The sequence below is a fragment of the Canis aureus genome, chromosome 9 (genome assembly GCF_053574225.1).
Source record: "Canis aureus isolate CA01 chromosome 9, VMU_Caureus_v.1.0, whole genome shotgun sequence".
NCBI lineage: Eukaryota > Metazoa > Chordata > Mammalia > Carnivora > Canidae > Canis > Canis aureus.
In genome coordinates this window covers 39,971,459-39,996,770 of record NC_135619.1, presented here as the reverse complement: position 1 = coordinate 39,996,770, position 25,312 = coordinate 39,971,459, and the positions used below count along the sequence as shown (strand labels likewise).

The 25,312-nt window shown below is 37.5% G+C and overlaps 1 protein-coding gene across 1 annotated transcript in view; it reads right to left on the bottom strand.

Annotated features, from left to right (window-relative positions):
- The window catches only part of HIF1A (hypoxia inducible factor 1 subunit alpha), a 42,729-nt gene extending 24,889 nt beyond the window's left edge, over positions 1 to 17,840 (bottom strand). Inside the window, exon 1 of the mRNA XM_077909544.1 lies at positions 17,489 to 17,840. Coding sequence (XP_077765670.1) covers positions 17,489 to 17,523 — 35 coding nt within the window. The 5' untranslated portion in view covers positions 17,524 to 17,840. The remainder of the gene's footprint in view (positions 1 to 17,488) is intronic.
- Between the last annotated feature and the right edge of the window lie 7,472 nt (positions 17,841 to 25,312).

Here is a 25,312-nt window from a genome sequence, read left to right as displayed (position 1 = left end):
ACAGAGATGAAGCCTGTACTATTTACTTACTACTTAGATTGCACAAAAGTTTTGTAGACCAGAAGAAAGCAGGCAGATTTTACACATGTAAATAAGGTCATTGTATTTCTCTAAAGTATCAATTCCATCTTTGTTTTTATTAAGTACAGATCAAGTAAAGTTCTGCACTGACATATACGCAGAAAGTGTTATTTCACATCTGCTAATCATAGTAGAAATCAGGTAAGAGTACAGTAAAAATTCTGTCTTTTGAACAGTTTGCTTACCCATTTCTATGTTCTAGGACTAATAAGTAGCAAAATAGCTTTGTGATACTCTAGTGTCACACTTATTTTATTATTATTTAACATACAGTACTAGACAAGAAGCTAACAATTATATCTTGAAATCATTTTGTATAGGAAATATATTTAGGAAAAAAATTTATAGCCACTGTCACAAAGCTTCCTTGTATACAAAGTTGAATAGCAGTAGCCATTTTACAGAGAATGTTTAGTATTCTTCCGATTAACAAGAACACAAAATTGCAGATATTTTAATTCATCTGCGTTTTCTAATTACACAAGAAAAGCCTGTTAGCATTCCTGATTGTAAATACATGTGACTTTAAGAACTGAAGTTAGGAGCATCTGGGTGGCTCAGTCAGTTAGATGTCTAACACTTGATTTCAGCTCAGGTCATGATCTTGGGGTCGTGGGATTGAGTACCGTGCTCAGTGCAGAGTCCACTTGTCCCTCTCCCTCTGCAACTCCCCTGCTAGCACACACACACACTCTCTCAAATAAATAAATAAATAAATAAATAAATAATAAATAAATAAATAAATAAATAAAATAAAATAAAATAAAATAAAATAAAATACTTACCCCCCCCCAAAGAACTGAAGTTAGAGTCAATCATTCAAAGTATTAACAATTGATCCATCCTATTTCTAATAAAGTTAATGTATACATTTTAAAGAAATTTCTCAACTCTATTATTTACTGCTTTAAAAACTCTTTCTGGCCTTAAAGTTACAAGCTGTTTTCCATTTCTTATGCCGGTATTTCTACAGGACAGGCATTCTGAAGTTAAATTCCATGATCTAAAGGATGTGGCATTTAAATTTACCTTTCCAAAAAGGTCTGTACCCATTTTTATCTCTGCTAATTGATGAATGTGTCTATTTGCCCATGCACTCTGCAGTAGTATATATCACAGATCTTCTTTATCTTTTCAATTTTTGACAAGCTGATAGATGAAAATTGTACATCTCACACTTTTAACTGCCCTGCACTCCTTAAAATTTCAGGCCAAAGGAAATTTCCATGTTCTTCAGTTGGCATTTTGGCCTGCAGCTTTAAATCCAAACTCCAAGGTGCTTGCTATACACACAGTGGTATTTTAAACATTTCTCATTAATTAACTTACTTTTTATTATCATCACTGTGTTACAGATAAGGAATCTGGTTAAATAACTTACCCAAGTTTACAGAGTTAAATAAATGGTAGAGCCTGTATTCAAACTCAAGCAATTTAACTCTAGAAACCATGCTGTTAACAGTAGACTCTGCTGCCTCTCAGAAACTCATTGTAATTACTAAGTATACATATATCCAGGCATTATAAAGTTCATAATTTGTCTATTTCATATCTCTAAAGACATAAAGGAGGGGTACAGACTTTGGCTACAGACTTGACTCTAAGCCATTCAGGGGAATTCATGGCCAGGCTCTCTCCTGGAGTCTAATTCAAAAGCACCTACAGCGGTGATGCTCTGGACTCCACTGTCCAACAGCTTTACAAAGCAATACAACTTTTAATGGATACTGCCAACCATTAAGGAAAGAGAATCATTGGATAGTAATTCAATCTACCTCATATATTCCCACCAGTCTTTAATTTCTACAGAGGAGCTATTCAAACATCCCCTAGCTCACTATTGTTGGTGTTTTATTTGCTCAACATCTGAATCCCCAAAGTAAAACCAATCTGCATACTCACTTCAGACCTGGCTAGGCATAAGCCAATTGCCAAGATACCCAATCACACAAAGCATAAGAGAAAAGATGAAGAGAACTTTCCCCTTCTAACATTTATTGAGCACTTAGTATGTGTCAGGCTCTGTGTTAAATACTTTCACATATTAGCTCACTTAATTATAACTCTATATAGAGAACGAAAACATAAGATGGGAAGTCGCCTTCCTAAACCTCAGAATAACCAACTTCCTTAATTCAAGAAATATCCATTAAATAAATATTTAATTTTAAAAACTGCCAGTTACAAGAACATAGTGATACACAGAACAGTCCTCATGGAACTTAGACAGCCTCCCACCTAGTCTATTGTAGAAATAGTTTCCTAATGCCCTGTTTTGAAATGCTGTTCTAAGCGCATCATAATTACTTAAGGACATTCAACATTTCAAACTTCTGGGCTGTCTTTGTAAATTCTGATTCAGTAGATTCAGCCCAGCCCAAAATTCTGGGTTTTTAAAAACTCCCAAGATGCACACGATATATACAGTGAGATTTGGGAACCACTGATTCAACTACTTCACTATTACTCTGCTTTAATTTTGCCCTCAAATTACTACCACAATCATTATTCCAAAATAAGAAATTGGATATTATGCCCTGCTTAAAATCCCATCAAATGTACACAGGACTAAATCTATTTTCTAAGGAAACCCTCTCTTAGAGCTAGTTCCCTCTCCATCTCTTCATCTTCATTATTTTCTACATTCTTTGGCCACGTTGCGGTTACTCACAAGCATAATATTTCATTCTTTCTGGCTCAGTCTCTCTCTGCCCCAGGTATTCTTCTCAAAAAGTGGCTTGCTAAATGTACATAAAAAACTTTCAAGGGATCCCTGGGTGGCGCAGCGGTTTGGCGCCTGCCTTTGGCCCAGGGCGCGATCCTGGAGACCCGGAATCGAATCCCACGTCGGGCTTCCGGTGCATGGAGCCTACTTCTCCCTCTGCCTGTGTCTCTGCCTCTCTCTCTCTCTCTCACTGTGTGCCTATCATAAATAAATAAAAAATTAAAAAAAAAAAAAAACTTTCAAGATTCAACTCCAGCATTACTTTGTTTCTCTTCTGTCTTCCACAACTGCTACTCTCCCCTAGATTTCACCATTCTTATTATTCTGCTACATACAGACGACCTTGGAACAACAGATTTGAAATGTGTAGGTCCACTTTTACATAGAATTTTTTAATAAATACAATACAGTACTGTAAATGTTATTTAGATTTTCTTAAATTTTCTTTTCTCTAAGTTTTAAGAATACAGTAAAACATACATAATATATGTGTTAATAGTAATTGGTAAGGCTTCCAGTCAACAGCAGGCTATCAAGTTTTTTGAGGAGGACACTTTATAGTTACATTTTGTGGGAGTCAAAAGTTATATGTGGATTTTCAGCTGTGCAGGGAGTCAGCATCCCTAACTACCTGCATTGTTCAAGGGTCGACCATATTTCTCTTTCTCTATAATCCTTACAGCTTCTTGGAGGCAGGAAACCTCCTCATTCATCTTCATATTTTTTTTAATTAAAAAAAAAAGATTTTATTTATTCATTTGAGAGAAAGAGAGCAAGCCACCACGAGTGGAGGAGAAAGGCAGAGGGAGATTACGACCTGAGCCCAAGGCAGACGCTTAATCAACTGAGCGATCCAGGCACCCTTCATCTTTATATTCTTTTTGTTTTTTAAAGATTTCATTCATTCATTCATTCATGACACAGAGAAAGGCAGAGACCGAGGGACAAGCAGGCTACATGCAGGGAGCCCAATGTGGGACTCAATCCCAGGACCACGGGATCACGACCTGAGCTGAAGGCAGATGCTCAACCGTTGAGCCACCCAGGTGTCCCTCATCTTTGTATTCTTAATAGAAATGTGCGTAAGTTCTACTTGGCTTTAGTATTTGGCCCTAATCTTCTATTTGACTTTGACTTAAGCCCATTGAAGGTTGACTGCCCCCCTTCGATATTTTTAGGATCCCTGAATTTGTGCTTCAATGCTCCTGTGATACTACATATTGCGATCATAACTGAACAGCATAATAATATGTACTATGAACAAGGCATACTATTTGGATTTACTGTGATTATCCGGATATGCATTTTTTTTGTTTTTGTTTTTGTTTTTTTCGGATATGCATTTTCAAATGCAAGTAAGTATTTCATAAGCATCTAGTAAGCATACTAGACCTAAGTTAGAAAAAAGCTATTGATTAAAAAACAAAAATAAAAAAAAAACCACCAAGTAGTACAACAGTGAATAGCATCAATACAATAACCATGGAGAGCAGGTCATTTTGCCAGAAGAGAGATCTGGAGGCATAGGGAAAAAAACAAAGAAACTAGAACACCAATGTATTGAAAAGAAGTGAAAGGCTTAAAATTATTTTCCCTTATCACACTGATCTATACTCTAATGTCTTCTACTATTTTGTCCTAAGCTAATGTGGTCAGGAAAATGCATGAGTTGTAGGTAATGCTGTTAACCAATTAAGTCAACACCTTTACAATTATGTCTTCCTAGCCCAGCTGGAAAGAGAAGACTTGACTCTGTTTTCTACAGTCTTTTTCAAAAAAGTGTTGTAATTTTCATCCTAAGACATGAAAGCTTTTATTAGGTTGATCTAATCCTATTGACTTATTTCAAGGGGAGGTTACCCTTACACAAGTATATTTATTATTTAGAGTATTCTTATGATTAATAGGATTTATTTTCTACCTGGTAATTGCTGCAAAACCAGAATAGATCAAACAGATAATGTTTAATAAAAATTATATCCCAACTTGATGGAAAAAACAGCAAAAATTTGACATTTCAAATTAAATGTAAATTACATTTTGAGGAGAGGATAGCTAGTTATTCTTTATAATTATTTTATTCAGGAAAATGTCTTCTGAGTTCTAATCAATAAAAAAGTGAACCTTTAGGATATTCATATTAGAGGATGTCATTTATTTATTCAACAAGCATTTCTTAGTGATCTCCAATGAGCCAGACACTGTTCTTAGCATAGGGTAATAAACAAAACAGACCATGTTATTATTCCCATGGAGCTTACATTCTAGGACAAATATATCTTTATGTTTCTTGTCTTTATTCAATAGTAATTACTAGAATCAATCCCTGACAACATATGCCCTAGGAATAATCTTTCCATAAAATCAAATAACAAACCTAAGAGACAAGGCAAAGTCTAAGAAAATTAATCTATGCTTACAGAAGATGTTACAATATAGTATTATGTGAAAAGAGGTTATACAACTAAATTTCAGTATGAATTCATTTCTGTAATACACGTGTACATATGTAAATAAATGTGTGTATGTACACATATACATACATATGGACATATAACTTATAAACGCATATATAAAATCAGAAATATACAAAAGTATACAGTTAGCAAAGTTTACAAATATTAACAGCAGTTTCAAGATAGCAGGACCACAGAATATTTTATACTGTAAGAAAAATTCAGTGAACTGACACTATTATACACTTTTTTATTTTTGAAAGCAACTTCAATTTCTTGGTTTAGGTGTTTACTGTCTTACTAGCTTGGCAATATCCTGTAAATATCCACAATCGGAGAAAAGATGTATTATTCTCCTCCCAATAACCTCCTGAAATGCTTCAATACTCAATTTTCTAAGGCTGCGGTAAAATAAACAGGGAAGAAAAGAATCACTGTTTTAAATTCAGGGTACATTCTGAAAATAAAATCTGTATCACATCTGAGGTAGTATTAATGTGAAAATGTTCTATTTATACTCTAAGTAAACTTATTAGCTAACAGATTTACATTTGTTGACAATATTGTGTATTAAAGTTTTATCTGTAAAAAGAATATGCTTTTGTTTTTAGATTACTCCTAGTGATTTAAATCAACTCTCTCCTGGTTCAGAATTGGTATTGATCCTCTCAAAAAAATCTTTGATCCTCTAATGCATATAAAGTACTAGATAAATAAAACCAAAAATGCGTATGTGAGGCTATTAGCCTAAGGTGGAGGGAGGTTCTCTGCAAAAACAGATTACTGGGTCTTACCCAGAGTTTCTGACTCAGAAGGACTGGATGGGGCCTGAGAATCTCTATGTCTACCAAGTTAGGTAAGTACCAATGATCCTGGGCTGGAGAACACTCTGAGCCCCTCTACTGTAAAAAAATACTTCATGTGTCTTTCAAAAAAACACAGAAAAAAAAAAAAAAAAAGAAAAAGAAAACCCAGAAAAGTAAAGGATTGTTCAACACCCAAAAAGAGTTAAAAAACTTAAATCTGCCCAAGTGCCTTATATATATGGGAAACTTATCCAACCTCTTAGACATTAACATTGCCACATACTTAGGAACTCAAAAACTACAAAATACACTAAGTAGTTTGACTGGATTAGTCACTGGTTGACCTACGGTATACATCACAATCACCAATGAAACTTTTTTCCCAGATATTTGTGCCTAAATCCCAACCCTGGAAATTCAAACTGTAGATTTGACATGTCTCTTTAAAAAACAATTTCCCAGATGATTCTGATTAGCATTCGTAGCAATTCAAGGTTTGTGTTTCACCTATGATTACTAGTAAAGTTTACAAATTCCTGAGTCTCATTCCAAAATTACCAAGTCAGAATCTCTTGAGGGTGGATACATGGAAATCATTATATTAACTAAATACCCAGGTGATTCTTAAGCCACAGAAGTTTGAGAACCATTAGCAGATCTTACAGCAGAGATTTAACATGTTAGCCAGCAAATTCTGAAAAAGAAAAATTTATTTTAGCAACTACATACACATACTATGACAAGTATGTTTGTCAGAATACTTCACTGAATGGGATGGGTGATACTATATAGAACGAATGCTGGGAATAAGAAGAGGTACAACTCAATGATTAGCAAGTAATAAAGTTTGTGCTTAGTAAAATAGAAGAGGATAATTGGGCTTCAAAGATGACCAAATGAATAATGTAGTAACTATTTTTTTTCAAATCTTTGCAACGATTTTAAAAATATCAACCTTAAATCTCTTTATGAATGCCACAAACATAAAAGGGGTTGAGAATCACTGTCTACAAATAACAGCTGTGTTAATGGCTTTCCCCATATCACCTGTCTTAGTCTTCTCCCTTTGCCCTCTCAGCCTGTAAATGCTTTTCCTTATATGCTTTTTGATAGTAGAACTGAAACAGGAACTTAAAGAAGGTCAGCGACACTACACGTGTGGATGTGTGTATTCCGAAGAACGTGTCCTTAATTATTCGCTTATATATATAACAGAAGATATATAAGTATTTATAGAATAGAAAAAAATTGACATGTATGAGAATAAAGGTATATACACAGAAATCACATGCTGAGTTTTCCCATTTAGCTCTAAATCTAAACTCTGACCATAATGAAGATTCTGGAAACAATGACAAAGGAGAAGCTCTCCTAAGCAAATGTCTTGATCCTTCACCTACACTAATCCAGCCTATTCAATGTTAATCCAATAAATTTTCCCAACTAACCCTCTGATCCTGTTTCCCTATCTATAAAAAGGAAGTAACAGGATTGATAGGTCTCAGATTCCATCTGAGACTGAAGCCCCCATATTTAATATAGCCCATGCCTTTTCACAAATCAGGTGCTCAATAATTTTTAAATCAAAAGATTACAGAAATTTGTGGATGTTGAAATAACTACCTTCACATATTTGAAAAGGATGTCATATGGAAGGCAAATTAGATGATTTATTCAACTGCAGAGAGTAATACATGGGAGTTAAAAGATGGCAAAGGTTTTGCTCAGTAGAGTTAAAGCAGTGTTGAAGGTGAACTTTAAAAATTAATTTTTAAACCTCATTCTTGTGGCAATATAAGAAAAAGAAAAAAAAAGCATATTCCGGATCATCTAAATGATCTCTATATAGGTCTTGCTACAAGCCTTCTGTGTTTGAGGTTGCATTTATTTATGATCAAATTGGTACCAAATGATCAATAAAGGAAGTTACATTTTTTAATGTGCACAGTCAGAATGTTAGTGGGCATATCTCAGAGGTTCACAGGGATAACTGTGCTCTAAAAGATATCTAAACATTAGTGAGTGTTAAGAAATACAGGAACAAAGAACTTTCTAACATTTAAAGTTGCCAAAAATGAATAGACTATTTTGTGAGAGTACTTTTGTGTGTCTAAGAAAATTCTCAAAGCAGACTGGCTAAATTAGCAAACACAATATAGAGGATGCTACTGTGATGACAGATATTAATAACAAAACTTAAAGTCTGTATTTTTCAAGAATCTCAAACTTGAAATTATACTGAAAAATAGAAGATGGAATACATAATTAATGTATCAATTAAAACCAAAAATGAAATACTCAAATGTGGCCTGAGCCATCACAATTCAGTGATATGCTTCACCAATTAGATGCACAAACATCTGCTGAATAAATGGATAGACAATAATCTGTTATAGGCCATAGTGGTTAGGTGCTATAGGAATGGTCTTGGGTTGAAACAAGTTTTTGAATCACTGAAATAAATCATGTTCATGTAACCCAAGAAAAACACTCCTTACACCATTCACAGCAAAAGCTTTGATTACTGGTTTCACATACAACCCATTTAAATATTTTAGCTATGTTATAGCAAAGGCAAGCAAATTCTAACTCTCCTCTACAAACAGGTTACAAGACATTTAATGAATTCCTAACACCAAAAGAGCATGAATAAGTAGGCTTTCTTAATTTGCCATCCTCTAACAGCCAAATAAACAGACTTCAGAATTTTTCTCCTTTATCATTATCACTATGGAAAATGATATTTTAAAACACCATGTCTATTAAAAAAAAAAAAAAAACAAAACCCTAAACTAAGTATCTTCATTTAATCTGCAAAAGCCAGACATTCATGGGAAAAAAACAATGTAGAGGAAAAGCAGCTCTAATATTTTACCACTATTATATAGGTTCACTGATGGTGTGGCCCAAGTTAACATCATCCTTTGTTAAGACTGTCCCAAAGAAGGCTACAGTGGTTCTCAATAATGAGACTGCAAGAGAACTCTTTAAAAAACTTAATAATTGGGCAGCCTGGGTGGCTCAGTGGTTTAGTGCTGCCTTCAGCCCAGAACATGATCCGGGAGACCCAGGATCAAGTCCCACGTCAGGTTCCCTGAGTGGAGCCTGCTTCTCCCTCTGCTTGTGTCTCTGCCTCTCTCTCTTCTCTCTGTATATTCTCATGAATAAATAAATAAAATCTTTAAAAAAAACTTAATAATTATTATAACATGAATCTAATGATAGTTTCTAGTTTATTAAGTCCTTATTTTGTGCCAAGACCTCTTCTGAGTGCTTCACAAGGATTAATCTCTCTTTATCCTAACAACAGTATTAAGAATAAAGTAAATTGGGCAGCCCAGGTGGCTCAGCGGTTTAGCGCCATCTTCAGCCGAGGGTGTGGTCCTGGAGACCCGGGATCGGGACCCACGTCAGGCTCCTCTGCCTGTGTCTGTGCTCCCCCTCCCCCTCTCTGTGTCTCTCATGAATAAATTTAAAAAAAAAAAATTAAGAATAAGGTAAATATTCCTATCATCCTAACTTACAGAGCAAGTGAGACCAAGAGAGATAAAGCGACTTGTACGAGATCACATAGCTAGTAAGTGGCAAAGCAAGCAGCCAACCTCTAGAGCCTAAATTCTCAGCCATTAGTCATTATTATCTCTTCCTTTCTTAAGAAAATGCAATGAAAACCCTAAACCACAGTAGAAGAGACTCTAAGCTTTCCAAAAGGCAAAGTTTGGATAGCTGCATAACAGTTATGATTGGTATAAAAAAAATTTAAAAAGCCCACTGTAGAATATGAATTTAGAGAATTTTCAACAAAAACCTATAACTCATTCATTACAATATGAGCAATGATCAAGAACCTTAGATAAGGAGATAATTAATAATCTACATCAATACAAATACTTTACAGTAAGACATTTACTCATGTAATCAGGGAACCCCACTGACACAGTTAAAAATGAATAGTCCAAGCAGGGCAAATTGGCATTCATCCAGGAGACTGTTATATGGATACTAGAAAGGAGAGGGGGTTTCTTTTCATTTTTTAATACAAACTGTATGAACGCAGGCATGGGAATGCTAGGTGCCATCTTTCATTTCATACAGATAGCCTGTCAGTGGCGGAATGAGGCTAACATGAAAGAGAACAAAGGCATATAAACCAAGTAATATTCAAGAGAAAGTCAGGAATTACAGCATGAGGACACCACTTGAGACTCTGGATTTAACTGTTCTTTCAACCAAAACTATATTGTGGAAGCCAGTAACTGCCTTTCCCCCTTAACTAACTTGAGTTGTGTTTCATCGCTGCAATAAAAAGAATCCCAATACACCTACAAACTCCAAATATTTCGTATTAAAAACAAACTTTAAGGATGATGAAGTACAATAAAGTGGCACTCTCCAACACTGCTGGAGAGTATAAACTGGTCCAAACTTTCTGGAAACTGGTCCAAACTTTCTGGAAGTTTACAACAGACTTAAATGTTTGCTAAAGATGAAACCAGGTAAAGATACTTCCCATACTCTCACCTAGCTAATTTTCGGCAGCCATACACATATTCCTCTTTTAGAACTTTTTTTTCTCAGTGCTCTAAATATATAGAATTGTTGGGCACTAACTTTTAATATACCTTAAAATAAGGTACTAGTTACTTACAAGGCCAAGTACATGTGACATAGCTGTATTTATTATTAACAAAATATTTTTCTAGCCTGGTTCTAATAGATACTATATTTTTGAAATGACAAAAAAAAAAATAAAATTCAAGATTCAAGAAAGTTCTAAAGTAGCATAAGACACTTCCAAGCATAAGAAAAATTCCTATTAATAACAGGATATAGGGATGCCTGGGTGGCTCAGTGGTTGGGCACCTGCCTTAGGCTCAGGTCCTGATCCTGGGTCCAGGGATTGAGTCCCACATCTGGCTCCCTGCAGAGAGCCTGTTTCTCTCTCTGCTTATGTCTCTGCCTCTCTGTGTGTCTCTGATGAATAAAATCTCAAAAAAATAAAAAATAAATAAAAACAGGGCATAGAAGATAGGACAATACCTAAAAAATACCTAAAAATCTTAAAATCTTTCCCCGCTTCTTTCTCTTTGTTCTTTCGATCATTCTTTGTTTCATTTGCTCATTTAGATACTTACTAAGAACTCAATGTGTGTAAGCATTCTCTTTTACATCACAAGTTTCAAATTTGGCCTATTTGTGATCTTGCCCATTGAAATATGTTTCCTTCTTTTTCTTTTTTTTAAAGATTTTATTTATTTATTCATAGAGAGAGAGAGAGACAGGCAGACGGAGAAGCAGGCTCCAGGCAGGGAGCCTGATGTGGGACTCGATCCCGGGTCTCCAAGATCGCACTCTGGGCTGAAGGCGGCGCTAAACCGCTGAGCCACCCGGGCTGCCCTGAAATACATTTCTATTTTATAACTGACAAAGGGGAACGGACCACTTTAGAGAAATGTGGTTAGCATCTTAATTTGTAAGATCTATAATAACAGCAATACATCCCAACTCTTAAAGACTTAAAACTTTCTGCCTTTCAACCTTATGTTTATTTTTACCATAGTATTTTTCAAGTGGAAAACATATTCTCACAAACTATTAGGAAAAGAGAAGCAGCACAGGCAATGGTCATTAATGAGTGAAAATTGCAATATTAAGTAGCAGACACTTAATTTGCCTAAATATATTGTGACTTTCAACACGAGTAGGTGAAGAACCACTGTTAAGTTATGTTCCATTACTAGATTTTTGTCCCATTTGCAAAGCAAGAAATTTTGAAAATCATACTTTGAAATCATCTTTAATACTATAACCAAATGAAATTTTAAAATGAAGGAACACTCATAAATGACAGCTGAGGTCACCAGAAGTAAAAGGTAACATCTTAGAGACAGTTTTCTTATGCAAATAAGTCATTTCAATTATTTTTAAAAATCTTTTAAAATAAGTTACCAATTAAGTAGGACTTTATCAACAACAAAACAGTTATATACCATTTTAATCAAGTATTTTTCTGAAAATGTACTGGCAGATCAAATCTTTCTAAGTCCCTAGAACAACTTAATTCTCATTTTAGAGCAGCTTAACTTCACTTCTGATAAAGCTTCCCTGGCAACTGTTCTTGGTTGTTAGCTTTAAGTTGGTTATTATACACAAGCAAACTCTTAAAAGCACAACCTCTTCCACATGTCCTTGAAAATGGCTATTATCATAAAGAAAAAAAAACAGAAAATAACAAATGTTGGGGAGGATATGGAGTAATATGAACCTCTGTGCACTATTGGTGGAAATGTAAAATGGTATAGATGCTATGGAAAACAGTATGGCAGTCCCTCAAAAAAAATCAAAAATAGAGTTACCATATGATCCAGCAACATACTTCTGGGGATATATCCAAAAGAATTGAAAATAAGATCTTAAAGGGATATTTGTACACTCATATCCATAGCAGCAGTATTCACAATAGCCAACAGGTGGAAGCAACCAAAGTGTCCACTGAAAGATGAATGGACGAGCAAAATATGGTATACATTAGTCAGCATTAAAAAAAGAAATTTTCACACATGCCTACAACGTGGATAAATCTTAAGGACATTATGCTAAGTGAAATAAATCAGTCACAAAAGACAAAACTGTATGATTCCAAGTTTATAAGGTATTTAATAGTCAAATTCACAGAAACAGAATGATGGTTGACAGGAACAAGGAAGGGGAAACAGGGAGACTTAATGGTTATGATTTCAGTTTTACAATGTAAAAAAATTCTAGTTACACAGCAATGTGAATACACTTAACTTTCTTGAACTATACACCTATAAATGCTTAAGATGGGAATTTTTACATTATATGGGGTTTTTTTTAAACCACAATTAAAAAAAAAACAATCACTTCAAAAGCTATGGAAAAACAAGTCAAGAAGAAAATTAAATTTACTTTTAATAAATTTAGATTTTATGTTTTCCATTTTTCTGAAAGGGTAATTTCTGTCAAATGATATGGGTTTGATAGTTTTTATTGCAAAAACATGAATTTTAATATAAAACTCAATACATATACAGAATATTTAATTTTTTAAAAGATTTCATTTATCTGTGAGAGAGTACGTGCATGCGCAGGGGGAGGGACAGAGAATCTCAAGTGGACTTGCCTCCAGTGGAGAGCTGATGGGCTCAATCTCAGGGAGGGCCCTGATATCATGACCTAAACTGAAATCAATAGCCTGATGCTCAAATGACTGAGCCACCCAGGCGCCCCAACAAAGTTTATTCTTGATACTCCAAGAAATAGAGATAAAATTATTCTTAAAATTCCAAGATCCAGTTGTTTCAAAAATACTTGCCAAACTTTTATCAAAAATACCGAGCAACATGACTGATTTATCTTAGCTTCAATTATTTTCTAGCTCTGTAGTTAAGCAGAAAACCATACATAACACATACACCACAAGTAGCAGAAGGCTGGCTAAAATCCACAAACTGAATAATTAGTTCCATCATTAAAGAAAAGAAACAAAGAAACAAGATAAAAAAAGAATGTTCTTATGAATTAAAATCAATTTCTTAATAGGAAATGAATCCAACAACACATTTAATTTAGATTATTTTCTCCTACTTTAGAAACATTTCTGTTAATCTTAGGTAAGAATATAGTATTTTAGGAAGTATCTAAATTTTAAAAATTATATTTTAAGAGGATACATCTAAGAGCAAATAGTAATCTAACCAAATCTTTAACATCCACATATGGTAACGGTTTTTTTTCCACCACCAAACATAATCAACTGTTAGGAGTTGTTCAGAAAACACGACTAGAAAGACTAATCTCCCTCAGCCTCCTACACACCATTCTTAACATACAACAATAGAATATAACCACAAAATCTTAACTTTGAGCCCACACAGACAATGGAAATCATCAGGTGGAAAGACTGGACAATCCCCACACTGCACAAAATGCTTTGTAGTGGCCCACAGGAATGAATTATCACAGTACAGGTAAAAGAGTGCATGCACATAGATTTCATATAAATCAAGACTCAAAAATTGGACTAACATAGTGTGAAGCCTCTGAGAGAGAAACCTTGAGAGAGAAACCAACAGTCTTAACTGGAGAAATTCAAAAGCAAAGGACACTTTTTCTATCGTGTAGGTTCACATACTTTACTGGGAGTATTTTATTAACCCACCATGTTTAGCAAAGATAAATATCTATAAAATTGTCTAAACTGTTATGTCAAGACAAAAAACGTTTTAAGTTACTGCCACTCCTAAGTCTGCAGTGTGTTGCACATACCTTTCTGATATGAACTTTAAGCGTGGTGTATGTGCTTATGACTCTAGTCTCTGAAATCCAGAGTAAATTCAAGTGGTCTATTAGGGGAGGAAACAGGAATTGGGGTGGGGAAGAAATTGTGAAGACGGGGGACCTAGAGTAGACAGAAGAACATATGCTCCAGAAGAATACTTGATGCTAGATGGCAGGATAACTCAGGGATAACCCAGGGATGTACTGTTTTAACTGGAAAAGAATCCCCTTTAAATCTGAATCCCATGTTAGTATTTTATTTTTAGGAGATTTAGAAAAGATGCATGAAGGTGGGAAAGAAGAACTAATACAAGAAATATTTGGAAACACTTGCAAAAAAAAAAAGTTTGTAAGTGCTGTGAAAGTTAAAACTAGAACTTGAACAGGTAATGGCTATTTTCAAGGATGCTGTTCTCAAGATCCCTAACCCAGACAGTGAACATTACCTCATTTAATCTTCACAATAACCACTGAGATAGTTGCTATGATTATCATCATTTCAAAAGGAAGAAATAGGCTCAGAAGCATTCAGTAAGTTGCCCAAGCTTACAAAGATAACAAGTGAAAGAAATGGGCTCTTTACTAAGGGATGTCTGGGTCCAGATCCTATGCCTCAGCTACCAGGCTTGTTCTTCTTCAAAAAAAGGGGGGAAAAGTCAAAGTATAATTGTAACAAGAAAAAAAAAAAGGCTTACTAACAAATTAAAGTTTCTTGACTTTTAATAACCAAAAGTTAAAGATGTTAAGAGATGTCCTTGCTTAGAAATTTTACTTTAATGATCCAATAACCGGTTTTGGATACTGAAGGAGTCTGGCCTGAAACCTGTAAGAGAACAATGAACGTCTTGACAGTCCTTTGAAATCTAAAAATCGGTATTAATGTGCTATTAAGTCCAGCCCCTACCTACTGCTAAGGAATCAACGTGAAATTCCCTGTTAAACTCATTATAACCATATCCATCCTCTGTTCTGATATCTTACAATGCTTCAGTTTTTGAGTTTCCTAGACCTTCTTTAAGGAAGACAAATATGTCTCCCCAACCTGGGCTCTAGAGCACATTTAAAATGGAAAAACTGTAAGGAGAAAATCTTGCTCCTTAATGTCTCAGCTATTCTTTCAAAAAGTTTAAAAGTATTAGTTAGAAAATGATAAAAACCAGACACCTTTAACAAATACCATCTAAAAGCTGAGTGGCTGTTTACTAAGTGTTTAACTTAATTTTAACTTATAAGAACCTCTATATTAAGAAATATGACTCAAACTGATCCAAATTTGCTAAATTTTCAAATGAGAGTATTTTGAAAGTAACAGATGGGACTGAACAAAATCTAAGAATGAGTTTAGAATTGGGGGTGATGCACAGTAACTAATTAATTCACTTTTATTAATGCTGCTTGTGATATCCCAGCTGATGAAGTGCAAAGGAGAAATGAACAGAATATTGCACATGAAAAAAGGAAGCGATTGGCGCATAACTTGATGCACAATATTAAGTATGATTCAGCATATAATAAGGACTGAAAATTGACACTACACGGAGATAATCTGCTTTATGTTTATAATCTAGCAGCCTCATCATTTCATCAAAAGCACTGTAACCACTTCTGCAAAATTGATTGCAATTAATTCCTGTCAACTCTTGGAATTAAGTCTAGTCCTGTTCACTCACTTTTTGAATTTTATAAGAACTTTCTCTGGTGTACACAAACTGAGACTTTATCATTCCACCAAAGGAGGACCAAAATGTACCCACGAAATAGCAACAACACAAACAAGCCTATCTTGCGCTGACACTGATTAGGGAAGTTTAATCTCCCCTAGAAGAGCAAAACGACTTTTAAGGAGTCAAACCAGGGTACTAACCACAACTCTTTATTACAAACCTCCAATTCCTTAAAATGTTTTCCACAAAGGTTAAAATACCAAAAGTGTACCAAATTGTGCCGGCGGGGGAGGGGGTGGTGGTGGATCACTCTTGATCCCACTGGTTCCATTTACAATCCTTTATCCTACAATGTACCACTCAGACTCAAACTTTAAGGTGCATTAAAAACTTGCATTAAGTTCTAACAGGATGATCATTTACGTCAGGTATAACTAGGTCTGCCTTTAACATACTTCAGCTTCATGAAAGGGAGACGGTTCTAAAAATTTGGATGCTACGTTTCATTTGCTGCGGTCACACACATTTCTTCCCCACCCCCACCGCCCCCCAATCTCATTAATATTGTTTGCCTAAATTCAGCCAGCCGCTACATTTTCCACTAAGACGCTTTCGGGAATGAATGAGGCACATATTAATTTATAACGTCTGAACTCTCTTGACAGCTGATATAAACGCCAAGTACCCCATTCCGAGGTTCTCCTTTAGTATGTTTAAACCCTTTCTCCAAATTCCCGTTAACTCTCTCGGCCCGGACGAGTTTTTCAAGGCGATTAAAACAAAACAAAACAAAACAAAACAAAACAAAACCCGCACGTGCGAAGTAAAAGTTAGCATCTTCGGGCCGCGGCGACAAAGGCCAAGCCCCCCGCCGCGGCTGGTCCACCTCACGCGAGCCCGCGTCCGAGCAGGCGAGCCCCTCGGTCGGAGCCCCAGGGCCGCGGGCCCCCCTGGGAAGCCGGGGGCCGGCGTGCGCGGGCCGCCCCGGGGCCGAGCTCTCAATGGAACCGGAGAGAATGGGGGCGAGAAGGAGCGGAAGCTCGGGTGCAAGCGGCGGCGGCGACGGAGCCGCGGCTCGTCTCTCCTCCCGGGGCTCTCGGGCCAGGGGAAGTCCGCCCGGATGGGGGTTCGAGGCGGGCCGGCAGGACGGCGGCGTGAGGCCCAGGCGCCGGGAGGCCACGGCTAGCGGGGCTCAGCCCCCGGACCCTGAAAGCACTTTCGATGCGTCTCCCACCCCCCACGACAAGATGGCGACGTGGGCAGCGGGGGAGCCCGGCCGGCGAGGCTGGGGGAGAGAGGGGAGGGGAGAAGAGGCAGAAACAAAAAGGCGCCCCCCCCCCACACACACACCCGGAACGCCGAGCCGGCCCGCGAGCCCCCGGTGGCGGGCGGGCGGGCGGGCGGGCGGACGCGGGCGCCTGCGGAGAACGCGGCGGGCGGAGGAAATGGGCTTACTTTTTCTTGTCGTTCGCGCCGCCGGCGCCCTCCATGGCGAATCGGTCCCCGCGAAGCCTTCCCGGCCGGTAGCCCCCCCAGGCTCGCTCCGGCCTAAGCGCTGGCTCCCTCCGCACGCGACGAGGGGAGCGGAGGCACGTCCCGAGGTGGGAGGTGCAAGGCGGGAAACCCCTCGCAGAACGCGGGCAGGAAGGGCGGGCGGCGATCGCTAGGGTCCAGCTCTAGGCTCCGGAGAGCCTCCCCTCGGGCGGCTTGTCAAGGCCCGAGCCGACGCGCTGGCCCAAGCGGCGGCGACCAGGCCGATCCTCGCGTCCCCTCAGACGAGGCGGCTCTGTGCACTGAGGAGCTGAGGCAGCGGCAGGGGGCGGGCAAGGGCGGAGGCGCGCGCGGGGGCGCGCGCGGGGGGGGGCAGGGGGAGGAGAGTGTGTCGGGGGCGCGCCCGCCCGCGGAGCCCGGCTCGCGCTCACGCAAGCCCGCCTCACCTGAGGGGGAGGCGGGTTCCCCGACAGCCAATGGCGAGCGGCGCAGGCGGCCAGTCCCACCCCAGCCCACGCCTGTCTCAGCCAATCAGGAGCTGGTCAGCTGAGGCACAGCTGGGACGCGCCGCCGCGCTCACGTGCTCGTCTGTGTGCAGCTGCGGTGGAAAGAGAAAGGAGCTGGGGTGCGGCCAACCTGGGTTGGGGACGCTCTGCCTACTTCCAGGGAAAGCGGCGGCTGGCTTTGGGAGGCGCTGCTGAGAAGGGATTTCGGGTTTTGGGTCTCAAGACTGCATCACATTTCCTTTTCCCGGGGCAGCGAGTCTCCCGCTCGCTCGCGCTCTCTCTTCCCCGTGGCGGCGTCGTGCAGGGTTGCCGCCAGCTCTGCACACACACGTCCAGCCCAACAAAGCAGACTTTTTGCGTCGTGGCAGCAAACGCTGTCGACTCTTTGCTTAGATGTGTTCACGGTGGGGGTTTTCTTGCCCGGTTCTGCGACCCCGGGCCGTGTCACCGACCGGCCTCTTTGCCGTGGAACACAAGGGTACTCGCCTTGTCCACCAAGTTTCTCGGTGATGAAGTTTGGTTACTGAGTAAATGCAAATTAAAACATGGAAAGCAAACAAACTCCTCATGCTGTAAACTTCTCAAGGGAAGTAGTTAAGGCAGCAGGGAAATCTTAAAATCCGAAATGATTTTAGCATTTACAAATAGGTGAAAGTGGCTTTATTTAATAAAAGCGCATAAACCAGAATTTCAGGGGAAGAGGAGGAAATGGCTTTAGGTGGACTTCCATTTTACCTCCTCATTGTTTGGAAAAGGGTCAAGAATAATCTTTAGACGGGGGGGGGGGGGGGGGGGGGGGAGAGGGAAGACAACCCTTAGTTTGAGACTCACTGCCTGTAACTCACTGTGTTGATTGAAAAGAGGAAATATTCTCCAAACCCACCACCACCCAGTCTGGGGCAGGGAGGCTGAACTGGGTATGGTGGCGGCCTGTATTGTCTGTCTGCTACCCTGACCTTGCAATCCACTGAATAAAAAACGTAATCACTCTTTGGATTTGAAAGTATGTATTTCAAAGCTGTCAGCCTTTTAACCGGGAGAGAATGTATTTTGAGTTCAAAGCATCATTGCACTTCTATCTCCACTTGACAAGAGATTATTTTACTTCTCACGTTTGCCTTATTACATTGTTACAATCTAGCTTTGAGTTGTACATTATGGATACATTATTGTGGATATCTGTAGTGGGTTCACTTATATTGATGTGTAAAAACAATGGTCTATATGACATAGCACTAAACTCTGTTAACAACTGATGGACAAAGCACTTCGTTTTAACTGGTCAGGAGACCCATAAAGATATATAGTTAAAGGCTGATCTTAATGTTACTTTTTTTTTAGATTTACGTTGCTGAATGATATGTTTTCTTTATAAGTATCATTGGAAATGCCTGAAAAGAGGAAAGGATCAAAAATATTTATTCATGTTTTCTTTTTTAATTATGGAAAGGATACCTCGGTAAAATACAAAGCTTTTAAGTTAACATTCTGAAAACTCAAACATAGTGGTGCCAGTCAGGAGTGAGTTTGAATACAGACTCTGACCTTTTTTTTTTTTTTTTAATATTTTATTTATTCGTGAGAGGCACACAGAGAGAGGCAGAGGGAGAAGCAGGCTCGCCACAACAGGTTGCCTGATGTGGGACTCAATCTCAGGACCCTGGAATGATGACCTGACCCAAAGGCAGATGCTCAGCCACTAAGTCACCCAGGTGCCCTCAGACTCTAACATTTAGCAACAAGTTATTTAATCTCTGAGTGCCTCCGTTTACTCATTTATGGCTATATCACAGAATTAAGGCAAAATTCAGCAACATAATACATGTAAAAGCTCTTAGAACAATTCCTGGCATATAGTAAGCAGTCAGTAAACGTTAGCATTACTATTATTAGTGGGGTTTTCTTTCCATTATTCTTATTATTATTACCCCCAAATTTGTGTCTCTGCTAGAAATAATTACTTGGGCTTCTGTCACAGTTCAGCTAGTTTTAACTATCCAAGAATGCCTATTATTTTAATATGAATCCATATATATTCTCTATTTTCAACTTTGGAACTGCCTACGGGGTTCCCATCCCATCCCAGCATGATGGCAGAGATCTTCAATCAGTCCTTTCTCATTATACTTGTAAGAAATTCTCTCTAGCCAGTGAATATAGTCAAAGTGTATGATGTTTTTTACATTAAAAAAAAAAACATTTTGTAAGAGCAAATCTAAGTCATTAAAAAAAATTGAGCATTTCAAAAGTATAAAGCAGAAGGATAATTCAATCAGCAAAAGACATTTTTGAACATTCATTAAATTTCCCCCCAAATGTGTAGAATGTGCTATTTTATGTATGTGTGAAGAAATATATAAGTATATATGTTTATACACACATACAAATATAAGCATGGAAAGCAGTAAATATTCAACCAATTTGTTTTCACAAATAAGCCAGATAGTATTCCATAATCCAATCAATCCTATAAGTAACAGAATTTGAAAAAGCAAAATTTTCAGTGGAATAAAGTTTTAAATCTTCCTCTTCACAACCACCTATTAATAAATGTATTTAGATTATTACAATTTAATCCTTAATGAACAGTTTTATTTATTCACTTTCTAATATTTGTAAGTGCCCCAATTTGAATCCAAAACATTGCAAAACTTTCTCAGTAGACTGTCAGATGACTTGCAAATGACTTGATTAACTCTTAGCTCATAGTAACAGGAAGCAGGAAGTTGGGCAGTGATTGAGGAGGAGACAAAGTGAAACATGAAATTTGGATTACTACTAAATAATATGCTGTAAATAATATGGAGCATTGAGGCCCCTGGGTGGCTCAGTTGGTTAAGTGTCTGCTGTCAGCTCAAATCATGATCCCAGGGTCCCACCTCCCTCCCTGTTCAGCAGAGAGCCTGCTTCTCCCTCTGGTCCCCCCCCTTTGTGCTCTCTCTCTGTCAAATAAATCTTTTTAAAAAAAAATAATATAGAGCACTGAGTCTTTTTTTTTTTTTTTTTTGAGCACTGAGTCTTTTAAAGATACATCAGAAAAAAAAACAAAGATACATCAGATTCAGATAGTTTAGAATGTATCAAGCTATACGGAAAGAACTTGTGGTCAATAAGTATTCTTGTCTTATTATTACCCTTAATTTCTCCCCTACCTTTGACCTATTGTATTATAAGAACAGTAACAGACCAAAAAGAGCAGAGCATTTGGAAGGAAAGTGCTTAGAAGACAACAGACATTAAAAATCTTTTGTTTTTTCTTTTAAGGATCAAAACAAAAGAAATACATATATTTGTCTGAGTTTATGGAGAATAAGAAGAGCCTGAAAATTTGCCACTAGCACTTTTTAATTGTGATCTAGATTTTAAGCATAATTTCACAGAGAAATGCTGAAGGATTTTCAGTTTCTGGTCCAACATGTAAAGAGCTTGGAAGCTCCCATTCTCACCATAAGAAAATAAAGCTGAACAAACTGAAAACCAGGAACTCTTCTTAGAGTCGGAGAATTGAGGTCACTGGGCAAATTGCTGCCCTGAAAACTGGAGAGACAGACAGATGGATGTAGAGAATCGCAGCGTACCAGATCACAGTTTATGGGGAGCAGAAGCCATCAGCTGAAGCCAACATGACAGTTGGAGCAAATATCAGTAGGAATACTTTAAATTCTAATTGTGGAATAGCTGGAGGCTCTGCGTGGACCTGCTTGAGAGCTAAAAACTCCCAGGCTCAGTATTGAAGAGGTCTCCCAACTTTTCTGAGTTTTATCTTCAAGAGGCCTAATAAATTCTCACTGTGAAGATCTGAGAAATCCTCATGGGGGAGAGGAAAAGTAACTTTTAAAATTACTCCCAGAGCACTCTGTTCTTCTTAACAGGATCTGGCCTATTTTGCCAAAGCCTACCTGACCTTGGGGAGAGGAAACACCCAACTCCAGCCCCTTCTAACCTTCAACACAGGAAAGGGGAAATACACAACTCAGGCTCACTAAAAGACAGAACTAATCAGAGGACTAGCGAATGCTTTCCTTCCTCCCACACCTGACCATACTACCACATCAGTAGAGCTTCTGTGTAATAATAGGGAATTGCAGCTAAAGGAACTGCAAACCTCAGACCCTATTTAAAGAGTCACTAGAGAATCCAAAGACAACAAGAGAAACAAAAACAAGGACACTAGAGGCAATTTTAGCCTCAGACACCACAGCTACAGCAAACAATAATTCTTAGCCAGATAAACATAAAATTCCTAGCCAGATAAACATAAAACCTCATAGTAAAGTTTTATCTACCTAACTTCCTTTTACCTGATAAAGCATGTCTGGCTTTCAATAAAAAAATTTACAAGATGTACTAAAGGGAAAAAAAACACAATCTGAAGAGATAAACCAAACATCAGAATGAGACTCAGATATGGCAGAGATTTTGGAATTATCAGACCAGGAATTTAAAATAACTATGATCAATATGCTGAGGGTTCTGATGGAAAAACTGAACAACATGCAAGAACAGATGGGTAATATAAGCAATGATGTGGAAAAAAAATGCTAGAAATAAAAAACTATGTAACAGAAATAAAGCTCATCAATAGACCGGACACAGCAGAGGAGAAAATGAAAGCTTGAAAGTATATCAGTGCAAACTTCCAAAACTGAAATGCAAAGAAGAAAAATTAGTGAAAAAGATGGGACAAAATATCCACGAACAGTGGGACAATCACAGAAGGTTTAATGGAAATACCAGAAGAGGAGGAGAGAGAAACACAAGAAATGTTTGAAGAACTGATGACTGAAAATTTTCCAAAGTTAATGACAGACAGCAAATCACAAATCCAGGAAGCTCAGAGAATACCAAGCAGGATAAATACTAAAATATCTGCAGTCAGACCATAGTATATTCTAACTGCAGAGAACCAAAGACAAAGAGAAAAACATTTAAAGAAGCTGGGTAGGGGGTGGGGTAGAAATACCTTACTTGTAGAGGAGTAAGGATAAGAATTACACTGGACTTCAGAAGCCTTACAAACAAGAAGAGAGTGAACTGAAATGTTTAGTGTTGAAGGAAGAAAACACACTGACCTAGAATAATATTCCCAGTGAAATAGTCCTTCAAAAGTTAAGGAAAAATAAAAATGAGACAATTTCTTGTCAATAGACCTGCCTTGCAAGAAACGTTAAAAGAAGATTTTCAGAGACAAAGAAAATAATATGAGTTAGAAACTCAAATCTACATTACAAAAGAAAGAGTGTTACAGAAAAAATAAAGGTAAGTTTTTAAAAAGTTTTTCTTAGTTCAGAAAAATAACAGTAAAAATATATTCAATGATTATACCTCATGGACAAATGATTGGCAGCAATGTTAAAAGGGACAGAAGGGAGGAATGGGGAAAACTCTCACAAGGTATTTGCATTACTGGTGAAGTAGTGTAATATTATTTGAAAGTGGACTTGTATTAGTCATAAATGTACATTGCAAACTCTGGGGTAACCACTAATTTTTTTTATCCCATTTCTGTCCCCACACCTCTCCTGGACCTAATTTTTTTTAAGTCTAATTAAAAAGACAAGAAAAATGTAATCACATAAAATAAATCAGATATAATGTTTATTTTTAAAACTAAAAAGGCAGAAAAAGAGTGGAAGCCAAAAAAGAAAGGAAAGGCAAGGGCAACAAATAGAAATCCAAAGGTATGACAAAACAAAAACTAAAACAAAACAAACAGAAAAACTGGAATGAATAAGCAATCATAGTAAGATTACAGGATATCAAGTCAATATAAGAAGTCAATTGCTTTTCTATATTCAGAAATGAGCAATTGGAACTTGAATTAAAAACACAGCAGCACTGACTATAGTTAACAATACTGTATTGTATACTTAGGAGTTGCTATGAGAGTAGAGTTTTAACGTTCTCACCATAACAAGAACAACAAAATGGTAATTATGTGAGGTAAATGAGTGTTAACTAATCTTATTGTGGTAAGTGCTTTGCAACATATATGTGTATCAATCAAATCATCACATTGTACACCTTAAACTTACACAGTGTTGTATATTAAGTATACCTCAGTAGAGCTGGAGGGGCAAACACAACACTATTTTTATTAGCAACCCCTGCCCAAAAAGAAAGAAATACTTAGGTATAAATCTAATTTAATATGCACAAGACCTATGTGAGGAAAACTATTAAAACTCTCAGGAAAAAAATCAAAGATCTAAATAAATAGAGATTTCGCATTCATGGATAGGAAAACTCAATACTGTTAAGATGTCAGTTCTTCCCTCAATTGATCTATAGACTCAATTCAACCCAAATCCTTAAAGGATTACTTTTCATGATTCTAAAGTGTATATGGAGAGGCAAAAGCTCAGAATACCAAACAGTATTGAAGAAGAATAAAGTAGGACTGGCACAACCTAATTTCAAGATTTAGTATAGAGCTGCAATACTCAAGACAATGTGGTATTAGCAAAGAATAGATAAACTGAATAATGGAACAAAATAGAGAGCTCAGAAATAAACTCACACAAAAATAGCCAAGTGATCTCTAACAAAGGAGCAAAGAAAGGCAATCCATTGGCAAAAAAAAAAAAAAAAAAAGTAATTTCAACAGTGCTAGAATGACTGGACATCCCCTTTAAAAAAAACCAATTTAAACTCTGACCTTATCACACCTTTCACAAAAATTAACTCCAGATGGATCTTAGACCTAAATGTAAAATGCAAAACTATAAAATTTTTTGGTGAGAACATAGAAGAAATATCTAGGTGAGCTTGGCTTTAATGATCAATAGAAGAAAGCATGATCAATGAAAGAAAAAGTAGTTAAATTAGACTCTATTAAGTTCAAAATTTTTACTTTGCAAAAGGCACCGACAAGAGAACACAAAGACAAGCCACATACTGGGAGAAAATATTTGCAAAACGAAGATCTGATAGAGGACTTGCATATAAAATATACAAAGAACTCTTAAAACTCAAGAATAAGAAAATAGACAATCCATTTAAAAATGGACAAAAGATCTAAACAGATGCCACACTAGAAAAGATATACAGACGGCAAACAAACATACGAAAAGATGCCCAATATCATATGCCATTAGGGAATTGCAAATTTAAATAACAATGAGATACTACTACACATTTAAAATGGCTAAAATCTGGGACGCCTGGGTGGCTCAGCTGTTGGGCATCTGCCTTCAGCTCAGGGCGTGATCCCAGGGTCCGGGATTGAGTCCCACACTGGGCTCCTTGCGGGGAGCCTGCTTCTCCCTCTGCCTATGTCTCT